The sequence below is a fragment of the Acomys minous genome, assembly GCF_964271855.1.
Source record: "Acomys minous genome assembly, chromosome: 11".
NCBI lineage: Eukaryota > Metazoa > Chordata > Mammalia > Rodentia > Muridae > Acomys > Acomys minous.
In genome coordinates, this window is record NC_140492.1 from 116481714 (window position 1) to 116495223 (window position 13510).

The 13510-nt window shown below is 42.8% G+C and overlaps 1 protein-coding gene across 3 annotated transcripts in view; it reads right to left on the bottom strand.

Moving 5' to 3' along the window:
• NNT (nicotinamide nucleotide transhydrogenase) overlaps positions 1–13510 on the bottom strand; it is a 97187-nt gene that overhangs the window by 18549 nt on the left and 65128 nt on the right. For all 3 annotated transcript variants that reach the window (XM_084801395.1, XM_084801393.1, XM_084801394.1), the window contains exons 17-19: positions 12960–13139; positions 3455–3614; positions 558–639 (exon numbers count right to left, since the gene is read on the bottom strand). In XM_084801395.1, coding sequence (XP_084657521.1) covers positions 558–639; positions 3455–3614; positions 12960–13139 — 422 coding nt within the window. The remainder of the gene's footprint in view (positions 1–557; positions 640–3454; positions 3615–12959; positions 13140–13510) is intronic.

A 13510-nucleotide genomic window follows, 5' to 3' on the forward strand; every position in this document is an offset into this window, starting at 1 on the left:
AGTCCCTCACTCCTCTGGGCAACACCCTCCCAAGGGCATGCAGTGCTCAAAAGGCAAGCAGCAGGAAGAGCAGCAGCGCTGGTTCAGAAGTGTGTGACTTCAGAAGAGCCTCCCAGCTCTCCTTCCCATTCTCAGAGCTTCAAAGTGAGGTCCGCTGTGAGCAGCCTACAGGCTCTCTTTTCAAAAAAAAAAAAAAAAAGCCCCACCTGGTTGGAGGCCCCAAACAAAAAGAACCCAGCCTAGTGCAATTCACACTCTTGGCACAACCTTGACCCAAATCAAAGCACAGAGAAACACGCTTTCTGGCTATTACCATTCATAAATATCCTGGGATTTAGAACAATAATAACAATAAAATTCCTCTTTCTCAAAGAAGTCTATGAGACAGAAGCAGTACAAACTAGGCAGAGAGAAGATTAGAGGGTTTCTGAGAGCTCCATCTCTTCCCCTGGGATCACTTGTCTTGTCTAAGCGTCACTTTGAGGAGCGGGCACCTTCTTAGGGACTCACCTGTTCCCTTCTCTTCGCACCCAGACACTTGCACACAATGCACCTACCTGACTCTTTTGCCTTGCTCGGTGAGCATCTTCACCAAGTCAGCAATGGGGTACTGAGCTTTGGCTGCACACAGACCATATCCTGTGAGGGGACAGTAAAAACAAAAGAAAGTGCTTTTATTTTTGAAATCGTACGGAACACAACCACCCTCTTGATTAAAACATTTCTACGTCAGCTTAGGCAGTTAACCGGACCAAATGAAGGCATATTTATAATCTGGACTTTTAAAATAAAAATATTACCTTGACTTTGAAACTCAAAATCTAATGGCCCCCTCCTCAACGTCCCACTAAATCTCATCTATAGCATGTTCTTGCCACGCTCCATACACACACTAGTCTATGCCCGCTCTCACGTGTTTTTAAATTCTGGGTATGTGTCTTTGGTGACACACATCACCTCTACAAGGTCACCATTGTAGGATCGCTCCTGGCTTTGCCACTATTCTTCCTGCAATATTCTGAATAGCTTTTCTTCTTCTGTTCTCCTTAAACAGCCGAATCTTCCTCGGAGCATTCAGTTTGTCCCGTGGTTCTCCATAACTCTTAGTTTGCTTTGCCCCAGGCCTTCATCCTCCGTGCTGAGCCCTGCTGGCTCGACCTGTGGTCTGAGCTCTAGCACAGCATGGTGGTCATGCTCCAAACCTCGTGTCTTCAGAGGAAGACTCTCCTCTGACTCTACTCCCATAGTCAGATAAATTAAAAAATGGTCCTTTCTACTTGAAGTGTGCCTAAGTACAGCCAAGGATGTAAGTCACCTCTTCGAGAACTCTAAGAATATGTCCACATTACCTGTACAGTGACTCACGTCTGTTCATTCTTTTCTGGCCCTTTTTTTCCAAATGCCAACTCCTGGCTCCGGCCGTCACCTCTGCCTTCTGCCACCCACAACTCCACCCATCCTCTAAGGCTCAAAACAAGTGCTAACTTCCTGTCAACCCTTCTTGGGTTCCTCATGAAGGAAAAAGCATCTACACAGTTCAGGTGAGCCACTGTCATAGCACACTTGGCCTTATTTATCTCCCTATCTGACTTCTAAGCCGGGATAAACAATGTTTGAAGGAAAGAGACCATCTGCTCTGTATCTGCATACCTTTACACACAAATGTAGCATATCTCTCTCTCTCTCTCTCTCTCTCTCTCTCTCTCTCTCTCTCTCTCTCTCTCTCTCTCTCTTTGGAGACAGGGCTTCTCTGTGTACCCCTTACTACTGGGTCACTCCATAGACAGGCTGTCCTCACAGATATCCACCTGTTTCTGCCTCCTCAAGTGCTGGGACTAAAGGTGTGCACCACCACCAGGCTATGTAGCTTTTTACTAGACTTTTTACAGATGTCTTTTGGCTAGGACAGTTCACTAAGCAGGTGTGTCCCCTACATTACAGTGTATTTCTACACACTGACTAGCAACAGTCATCTCAGCCCTGTAACAACCAAAATCCTCCATTCAAATGTCTTAAAGCATAACACTGCCTTGCACTGAGGTTCATACTGAAACATCAAATTCACCTAACATTTGTTATTTTTATCCTACGACGTGCTCAACCAGTAAACTGCCCACCTGTCAAGTCAGCAGTCTTCCTTCATGGAAAACTCCTATAATGGCATGACAGAGTTAAAATCTTAATCTGACATTCTGTGGCAATCACGAAAAACTGAACTAAGTCATATGCATTATGAGACCAAGAGACAGTCCATGACTTGGTCTGCATCACACAGGCTGTCAGAGGCGAAAAGTAAGAGCAAAAGTGACATGCTGGGTGACAAGTTCTTTTCAGTCCATCACTTAAATTACTGCTCAGCCATGGCTACAAGATGAGCTCTTTCTGCTACATCACGCTGTCTAACCTGCTCAGAAGCCATTTATTAAGACAGTATAACCCCTAACAACAATCTAGACATTGTCATTAAACCCACAGCAAACCGTAGTCCTCACTTGGCAGCAGATCGCACTGCATCAATTGACAGGACATTTATGTTATTGTACAATAGTAACCTAAACTGAGAGCTCTCGGTGGCCTCGCCCAGTGAGCCCTCACCCAGGGACCACTACTGTTCCCATCATGTTTCCAAAAATAAGGAGAACCCCATGGCTAGGAAAGTCGCAGGCCCCAGGGGAAACCTACTACGGTTATGCTGCTAAGTGGACAAAGCATTAAACTGACTCCTCCTCAAGAGTCTCGTGGAGTAATGATGCTCTCAGCCCTCATCCGGGAACCTTCTGCTTGCACTGTGACTGACACAGTGACTCACAACTGTTCAAGGTACAGAGAAGAGACAGAAGAGCTCTCGGTCAAATGGGGCGCTGTGTCCTGCAGCCACGCCTCCTGGGGCTCAGGGATTCATCCCTGAAGGAGCAGTAAAGTGTCAGTGAGAATCAGAAAGGATAGATGACTACAAGAAACATTGTCTCCTGGGCACAGCAGGGCAGATGCACATGCGAGGACACAGTGGTTGTCAATAGCAACGCTCAAAGCCAATGCGAGCCCTAACAAGGAGACAGGAGGCCAGCACGAAATCCCACTCCTAACAATGGAGTTAAGGCAACAGTCAGCTGTTGGGGAGGGGACCCCTGGAAAATGCTCTAGGGGAAGACTGCACACCCACCAGTGTTTAGGTGGCACAAATTGGTCTTGATGAGTTAACACACACACACACACACACACACACACACACACACACACACACAACACACACACGTGGGTGAGTACAGAAGGGAAGTGGATCTGAGAAGGGCTTGATATGATCAAAACCTGTATGAAATTCTCAACGAACTAATAGAAACTCTGAATGAAGAGGTTTCCATTTACCTTTTTCCTTTTACTCAAATGTAATCAATTATGACAGCAATTGTACATTGTTTTGGTGTTTTATAGATTTTACTTTTTTTTTTTTTACCTGGAGTAATAACAATGCTGTTAGCTTCCCGTATCATCTCAACTGCGTTGTCAAGGTTGATTTCTGTGTGTGTGCCAGAAATTTCCATGGGCTTTCCGCCGGCTGTTGAAGTTGTGCCGTAGCCTCCAAGAATCACGTTAGCCAGGGAGCGATTCATTGCCTAAAGAGCAAAATCGTCACCTATGAGAGTTCAATCTGTGGAATTCTTTGAAAAATAGCGTGAACTTTATGTACATGAAATGCAACATCATTTTAAAGGACCTATTTAGCTATTTAAAGAATTTTAGCCACCAGTAGCTTCTACAATCATTTCAAAACTTAATAAGAGAGATACCTAAGAACCTTAACAATTTTCCAAGAAGGTCAAATGCACACTAATATATTTTCAGAAAAAAAAAAAAAACAAATACTCAAATGCAAACTGTATGTAAGATGGAGAAATTAATGAGATTTTGGGTGTTCTATCATCCTGTTGATACTGCATAACCAGCTTCTCTCTCCGTATTTAGATGAACTTCACTATAACAAACGAGAACAAGAGATTTTTACAAAAAGAACGTTTTTCACAATGTGGCCTTATGCATCTCCCCAGTAGATTCTGCTACTGCATCCAAGCTGTCCGAAGACAACCGGAAGGAATCCAAATGATAATCACACATTTCGTTCACAACTCCACATCTCTTTGCATCCAAGAAAAAAATAAAAATATCAGTCCAGACATTGTCACTTTGCAAATGCCTTGCAGCCTAAGTACCATAGAGGTAGATAGAGTCATCCTTAGGATCCTAGAGTGTCCCACCTTCAAGGAGGCCGATGGACAGCGTGATGTACTCTTTCGGTTTGTGCTCACCCTTTCCAACTGTAAAATAATCCTGAGAGAAAATTCAGAGAAAGGCATCTCTCACTCTTGGCATACTCACATATAATCACCCAAGGCTGAACCTTACGAATGCCCCAATTAGACTATAAGACAGTGAGGGTTCTAGTTCTGTAAGGAATAACTAGAGGGGATGTGGTAAAGGGAGAACACTAGATGTTTTAAGAATTCACATTACTTACTGCTTTATTTAGGGTTTCTACTGCAGTGATAAAACACCACGGCCAGAAGCAAAGTTGGAGAGGAAAGGGGTTATTCCTGCTTACACTTCCACATCATGGCACATCACCAAGGAAGCTCAAGGCAGGAACTGATGCAGAGGCCATGGAAGAGTGTTGCTTACTGGCTTGCTCCTTATAGCTTGCCCAGTCTGCTTTTTATAGCCACCCAGGACAACCAGCCCAGGGATAGCACGACCCACAGTGATCTGGACATTACCCACATTAACGATCAATCAAGAAAATTACACCACAGGTTTGACCACAGACTAGTCTGTGGGGCGCATTTTCTCAATTGAGGTTCCCTCTTTCAAAATGACTCTTGCTTGTATCAAGTTGACATAAAACTACTGTTCATAAATTAAAGCACTTTCCATGATGAGTACTTCATGTGGGAAGACTCAAAAAAATGTTTAAAACCTATTTTCAATGGTTGCAATCCACTCTATCACTTAAAGGCTTATAATTATCTTTTTTCAACAGCAATAGTTTGTTTTAAAAGTTTTTTTAAAAGCATTCAGAAATCTTCAATAGCACCACATCCAATTTTAAAAAATGCACACACAACAGGGTCATCCATATGATAATAACTAGGCCAGTGACAACCTTGTAGGGACATTTAGACAGCTGGGGGGGTCCAGCAATAAGAAAGAGGGGAGAAGGAATGTGATAAATAGCCACACTTTAATAAATAACATAAATTTCAAAGATGACGGATGGGGGATAAGAGAAATTTTGATGTTTTGAATTAACATCCTAATTCCAGCCTGGCAGGAAATTTATAAACCCCTGAAAAAAAAACTGGAACAGTCATAACTGGGACTTCCTAATCATTCAATTTTTGATGTCTATAACTTTTTCTAGTTTTGTTATAAGATTCTGAGATTTAACACTCAAAAAAAAATATGGTCTACTAAACTTTTGCCATAATCTTAAGGCTGGTGAGATGGTTCAGCAGTTAAGAGCACTGGCTGCTCTTCCAGAGGACCTGAGTTCAATTCCCAGCACCCACGTGGTGGCTCACAATCAGCTACAAAGGGATCCCATGCCCTTTTCTGGCATTGAAGTATACATAAAGGCAGAACACCCCTACATTTAAAAACTACATAAATAAAATTTTAAAAGCCTATTTGGGGGTTAGAGAGATGCCTCTGTGGTTGAGTGATTGCTGAGCAAGTATGAGGACAGGAGTTTAGATCCTGGTTAGCCACCAGCACCCCACGCCCACCAGAGTTAGCCATGGTCCCACACACTGCAACCTCAGAGAACTGAGTCCCAGACTCAGCGTGAGACCCTACTTCAAAGGATCAAGGCAAAGAATGAGAGAGAAAGATACTCAATGCCCTTTATGTCTTCCATACATATAGGCCCATGCTCCCCGTACACACACACATGTGCATATATCATACATGCATCCACAAAACTATTTAGACGCTGAGGTTCCTGTTACAGAGAACTTCTCTCCAATGGACGGAGAGTCCACATCTTGACGGCAGAAGCAAGAGATCACAGAAGCCCGTGATGGAGTCAGACGTGTGAGAACAGAAGCATTGTTATTCTATCTTGGCTTAAGAAAAAGCACTATTTGTCCTATAAAGCTGAACAGGGCGAGGAGGAGAGAATTTCTGAGGACATTTAATTAAAGTTCACTCACTTGGGATGGAACTTAGGGAGAAAAGAAAAATGGTGACTTTACCATCAAGGTCTACTTGTTAAACACATAAGCAAAAATATATCACCATTACACTAATTCCATGTGGTCTCCTAAAAATTACGTTACTTTTCATCTCTTAATTTACCACTGCAACATTGTGTTCAGAACAAATGTTTAGGGTTTACAGCTTTGTGCCTCTTTATTTTTTTTTCCTTATTTTATTTGCTTCCTTATGTGATTCATGAGACCATCTTGTGACCACTTATCCACAGTTGAGGGGTTCCCTTTTTTTAAAAAAAGCCACACTGTTCAAGCTGGCTCCTTTTGAGCTAATAGGTCCTATAATGAAAGTTATGTTCTACATTAAAGAGATCATTAACTCACATAATTCCAGCTACACTGAAGGAAATTAGTCTAAAGACAAAAGAAAGGTCATAAAATACCCAAAACTAAAGCAACAGTATATATACCATTTAGCACTGTCTCTTGTCTCAAGGCATTGTTGACTGATCAACCACAAAGAAAAGATAGAAACTCTGCTTGCCTTGGCTTTTGACTTACTCCACCCTGCTCTAATTCCATTTGAAAACAAAGATGAGAGGTTTTCCTTTGTCTGGAAAATGCTCTCCCAGTCTTGTCTGAGCTCTCTCTCCCAGGCAATAGGACAAGCAGAGGGACTGCAGAAGACAAGGAGGTTGACGATTACAGCTTAGCATAAAACAAATTACGGATATGTGTTTGCTGTTTGGGACACTGTCTGCATTTTTTCAGGTTTTATTATATGGCTTGTAGTGCAACCCCAGCACAGGGCTCAGCGGGTTCCCCAGTAGAAGTCACTGCCTGAACAAAAATTTGATTTTCGAGGTTGCTGGTTAGTCGCTTGGGGAGCACTCCCTTTCTTCCCACATAACGAAGCCACCCTGCTTAATCTGAGCTTCCATCTTTGCCTCAGGAAACACTGAAGAAGACCAATATGCTGGTACCATATGGACGCGAACAGCACTGCCACCATCACCTATCCACAGAGGACTCCAGAATAGTAAGTTAACTAACAAAATGAACACACAAGTTTCACTTACCAAACAGTGTGTTCATTTGACTGTGCTAAGCGCTAGACTTGGCTTCACAGACGCAAAGGTGCGAAACTTGAAACACATCCTCTACAAAATGAGACTATTTCCTAGCTCCGAAACTACCGTGGGCATTACTTACAAACGTTAAGCTAATGTTTGTAAATTGCTCAGTATAAGACTTGCAGTATTGCCAGGAGTGGTGGCGCACGCCTTTAATCCCAGCACTTGGGAGGCAGAGGCAGGCGGATCTCTGTGAGTTCGAGGCCAGTCTGGTCTACAAAGTGAGTCCAGGATAGCCAGGGCTACACAGAGAGACCCTGTCTTGGGGAAGAAAAAAAAAAGAAGAAGAAAAAAAAAGACTTGCAGTACTGAAGTAACTTTGAGCAGCCAGTATTTCACCAATTGTTTCCTTCTAAATAACCTTGAGCTATTAAGCATAAATTATTTTTTAAAGAGTTTCTTCTAATACACCAGTGCATGCAACAAATCAATGATCAACTATAATAGAAATATAGGAAGAACAAAAGCTTCTACTTTAAGTGGCGGGCTTGTTGTTTACTGGTTTCTCACTCCTTTGTGCGGGAGTGTGGGAACGACAGAAGATGCACACCGTCGGTCAGAGCTCGGACTGTGTGGGCCTCTGAGATCTGTTCCTCAGCACCGTCAGCCAACAAAAGAACCCGCAGCCTCAGGCCATTTCCTTGTACTGGTGAAAACTTACAGCAGGAACACTGCAACCACAGCAGAGTTCAAAACAACTCACACTATGGATTTGGAAATATTATGGTATAGCTGTATGTTATACTAGGGTGTAGATGTTAAAAATATATTAGTCAGAAGATTAAATATTAGAATAACATAATACATTATAAAGAGGATGAACACAAACACAAAAATCCAGAATTGGAGGACTGGAGAGATGGCTCAGAGGTTAAAAACACTGGCTGCTCTTCCAGAGGTCCTGAGTTCAATTCCCAGAAACCACATGGCGGCTCACAACCATCTGTAATGTGACAGAATGCCCTCTTCTGATGTGCAGGTGTACATGCAGGCAGAGAATTGTATACATAATAAATAAATAAATCTTTTTTTTTTAAAGAAAAAAATCCACAACTAGGACATCAAATGTTAACTTTTGCATGATAAATGGGCGTACATGCAGGCAGAGAATTGTATACATAATAAATAAATAAATCTTTTTTTTAAAGAAAAAAATCCAGAACTAGGACATCAAATGTTAACTTTTGCATGATAAATGGGCATTATGTCATTTTATTTTCCCTTATCCTTTTCTATTCACCCAAATTCCCTACATTAAACATCTCGTGCTTTTATGACTGAGCTTTCCTTCCGAAATAGGACCTTCTGAGGTACGATCTGGTCTTGATGCCTCTATGTAATCCCAGCTGCCCTCAAAATTAACCCTCTTCCTCCTTCAGTTTCCCAAATGCTGAAATCAAGTGTGTGCTGCTAAGCTTGGCTCGTAGTAGGTTTTCTTTGTTGGTTTTGTCGGTGTTGCTGCTTGGATGTTTGTTTGTTTGTTTGTTTGTTTGTTTTTCCTTGGCTTACTTAGTACTCACTATGTAGACCAGGTTGGCCTCAAACTCAGAGATCAGCCGGCCTCCGTCTTGGCCTCCCAAGCGCTGAGATCAAAGTCATACACTACCACATCTGGCCATGCAGTAGTTTCCCTCATTGAGGCTCTCACTGTCCTTAGGTCCAGATGAGTAAAAACAGAGACTTAATCTGATCTAATATACTTACAGTCCCAGACAACTATAAGGATGGATTAGTACAACAACTCAAAAACTTTAAAACATTAAATGTTTTACAAACATTAACTATAAAACGTGGGAAGGACGTGCTTGGGTCAGTGGAAATAGAGAAGACACAAAGACTAGGAAAACACCCTGACACACGTCACACAAAGACTAGGAAAACACCCTGACACGTCAAAGGACAGAGCAAAGGGAGAAGATGAGATCATTTTACAAGAACGCACAGAAGAGAGTGTGCCAACAGGCACCTTTTACTGGGCAATTCATCCTAGCTACTGTTATTTAAAAAAAAAAAAAAAGGAACTGTGGGTGCTGCTGTGCTGCTGTGGCTACAGCAACATGGAAACTGGATAGGAAGGAAAAGGCAAGAAGTAAGACGCACAGATTAGAACCTTGGAACATAAGCTGCTAAATTAAAAAAAATTTAAATTACAAATCTAAAGAAACAAGGGTGGGATGGGAAAGGTGCTCGTGATGACGTCCCAAGAACAACACACGAATCCTTCCGCATAGCCCCATTATCAATGCCACTAGCATTGATAGGTTTCAAATATTTTGCCAGGCGTGGTGTGTGTGCCTGTACTTCCAGCAATCTGAGTCTGCAGCAGGTGGGCCCATCGCCTGAGGCCAGCCTGGGCTACGGAGTGAGATCCTACCTAAAACCAAAAACCAACAAACAAATAACATAACTCAAGTCTTGCAGTTTGATTTTTCCCCCCCTAAAAACACAGGGCAGCCACTTGTTTGCAAACATTGTAAGCAGTGCAAGCTACTTCAGAGGTTTAAACAGCTGATATGGAGGGGGGGTTAAACACCAACACTTCATGACACTGAACCCAACTGTTCCTGTTGCAAGGTGGCTTAAAAAGCTAATCTAGTGACTGAATCCCAACTCTAGGCCTTTAGTCGGAAGTGACTTTAGAAACCTAACCATAAGCAGCGTTGGGATGAACCAAAGGCGTGAAATCCAGTCAGAGTTTCACAAGGAACTGGCTTCTGCCCAGCTTCCCTCTCTCCTTAAAGTAGGCAAACAGGTGCCTTCTGCATCTCCATGTGACCTTTATCCCATATTTCTCCTGGTGATGGCGGGGGAGGGGGCCATCCTTGACCAGAACAGGTCCCGGCTCTGCACTGTCGGACTGTTGGCAGTTCTAGGCCCAAGAATGCAGCTTGGAAGACTTCTGGTCTGGGGAAATCGCTGCACTCCCCCTGCAATTCGATTTTAAAGCTCTTTTTTTTTTTTTTTTTTTCCTCCCTGGCAAATCACCTTTAAATAAACAATGAAAATCTACTGCCCCCTGCTGGCCATTCAAATTCTCCAGATGAAACAAAGTAAAATTCTTTAAAAGTTCATTTTTGAAGAAAGTTGTATTTTTTTATAAAGAACTAAATACAATTTCTCTTTAAGGTCATTTGTAATTTAAACACTGCAGAGCCCTTGAGGTTTTCGAACAAAATATAAAATTTTCAAATTCCAAATATTTCCAACTACTTAGGTAACATGATCATCAGGTTAGTTTTAAACTTAGGTTGTCAAGCCCTGTGATTTACAAGATGAGAAAAAAAGAAAGAAAGAAAGAAAGAAAGAAAGGAAGAAAGAAAGAAAGAAAGAAAGAAAGAAAGAGAGAGAAAGAAAGAGAGAGAAAGAAAGAGAGAGAAAGAAAGAAAGAACACTTTCATTACAAACAAAAAGATAATGCCAGTGCTTTAATTGACATGCCATTTCTCAATTAAGGCAAGTAAAACAGTAGGATGCAAAAATGAAGGTTTTATGAAACCTGAGGTAACCAAAGAAGCTGGGTAAGTATAACTCTCACCCTTCATCAAAAAAGCTTTTTTTTTTTACAATAGATGGAGACTTTTGCAGAGATCCACGACTGACCAAACGACAGCGAGTAAGTGGCCGTGGGGTGCCCTACCCCAAGCCCTACACCCTTAGTGTCTTACCCAGGGAGAACGGGAAAGGGAGACAGAAACACTGGGAGACCCTGGAGATGGTGCCTGCTGCTAGACAGTGTCCCCTAGACATGACAAGGGGACGCACCCACAAAGTCTCAGCAATATGGCTTCCTGAACAAGACCAGGATGACAACACCAGTTGAGTGTCGACGTGGATAAGTTCCACAAGGCCCCACTCCACCGCCACCCCCAACCAAGATGGAGGTAGCCAATGGCTACTGAGAAAGGGACAATCCATGTGGTCAGCCCTGGACGCACCTACTACAGTCAACACTGAATGGACTCAGTATGTTGTCTGTACATATGTGTACATACATTGCAGAGGAAAGGGTCTTGAATTGGCGGTGGGGGCGGGGGGGGGGGGGCTGGGAGATGTTGGAGAGGGGGACGAAAGGTGAGCGTGACATAAATACAGTGTTCATGTATAAAGTTCTCAAAAATGCTACATTGAGGGGGGGAGAAAAAGAAAAATGAGGAGGCTGGAGAGATGGCTCAGCAGTTAAGAGCACTGGTTGCTCTTCCAGAGGACTCAGATTTGAGCCCCGATACCCTCATGGTAGCTTATAACCATCCATCACTAAGATTCCAGCCCTCTGCTGGCCTCTGCAGGCACCAGGCATGCAAGTGGTGTACAGACATACATGCACACAAATGCCCTTACACCTCAGCCAGGCAGTGGTGGGGCACGCTTTTAATCCCAGCACTCTGGAGGAAAGGAAAGGCCAGCGGATCTCCGATTTCGAGACCAGCTTGGTCTACAGAGAGAGTTCCAGGACAGCCAAGGCTACACAGAGAAACCCTGTGTCAGAGGGGAAAAAAACAAAACTACAAGAACGGGGGTGCACAGCTGTCCTAAACATATTATTAAGAGATATAACACATACTATCTATACACCTCAGGTGCCTTTATGACTATTTTCTACTTCAAATGTTCAGAGTTATCTATACACCTCAGGTGCCTTTATGACTATTTTCTACTTCAAATGTTCAGAGTTATATCTTATATAGTCTCGGTAAAGATATGGACATTGAATATTTTTTCAGTTTTTTTTTAACTTGTCTGTTATAAAGCTGTGCAAGTGGGCTTCAACAATAACCCAAAAATATTCTGTAGAGAATAATAACTATAATTCAAGCAAAGTTCTCAGCAGATTCATAGTTACTTGCAATATACTTTTTGTCTTCAAGAAGGGAATTAGTTAGGAACAAAAAGGAAGCATGCCTTAGCCTCTGCCTCCTCACAAGTGGTTGCATTAAAGGCCTGTGCCACCGAGGGGAGTGTAGATTCAATCAAAACACATGTGGATAGATAGATGACACTTTCAAACAATGAAATAAAACATATAAAGAGTGTCACGGATGTACTTTGCACAAAGATAATTTTTTTTAAAAAATCAAGTAACTGTGAAGTACTGAGGAAAATTAAAAGAACTTGGTGTATCTGTACAAACACTTAATGTGAAGTCTTAAATAAGATTTTAAAAGCAGAGTCTTTCATGATTTAAAAAAAAAGACAAGACTATTGCATGTGATATTTTAAACCTTAAAGTGAAGCTAGGCACAGCATATTACTCTGCATTCCTATAATCCTAGCACGTGGGAGACTGAGGCAGGGATTATGGATTGGGTACCAATCTCCCAAATTCAAGGCTAGGCAGGGATACTGGCAACAGAATCCTTCTCACACTACAGAGATGGGGAAAAAGGGTTCTGAATTGAAAAGTACAATAAGGTCAGTCAAGTGAATACACAGTATACAAAAAAAAATGGTTTGAAAAATAATGGCCTAAACTACATAGTACGGGCCCCTCCAGATGGAGAAAAGCATTAGAAGAGTTTTGCTTTTTAAACAACTGATTTACTTTCACAGCAAGCAGAAGGAGTGACGGGCACACCCGTGTCTGCGGGAGACCGCTCCCTTCCTCCTCCACATGCGCACTTCTTACCACACACATGATGTAGGACAGGATAGCACCGGAGGAGCCGATGAGCGCGCCCACAATGGTCAGCAGGTTGTTGTTGAGCAGGAAGCCCTCGGCACACAGAGCCCAGCCCGAGTAGCTGTTGAGCACGGTGATGACGACAGGCATGTCGGCACCCCCGATAGCAGCTGTCAAAGTCACGCCCTGGCGGGGAAAACCGAAGGAGAACGAGAGGTGAGCGTATACACGATCCGACCCCTGACATTCAGTGTCTTGGTTCTTCGGCATCCCAACTTTCTAATTAATTATCGCCACAGAAGTTCCGGTTTGGGTGGTGAGCAAGTCTCCCCTATGGCCAACTCTCTCAGAGACGTGACAACTATAACATTTAGTCACCACCACCTCCCTACCCCCCCCCAAAAAAGTCCCTCAATTAAAGGGATGGAAATTGGCAGAAACTGGAAAAGAGTCTATGCTTGGGAAGATGAAATGACACCAAGTGGGTGTCCCAGCTCTTGGTGGGTGTAGACCGAAGTCAGGCCCCTGCTGGTAGCAAGTGGAGCAGATAAAACTAA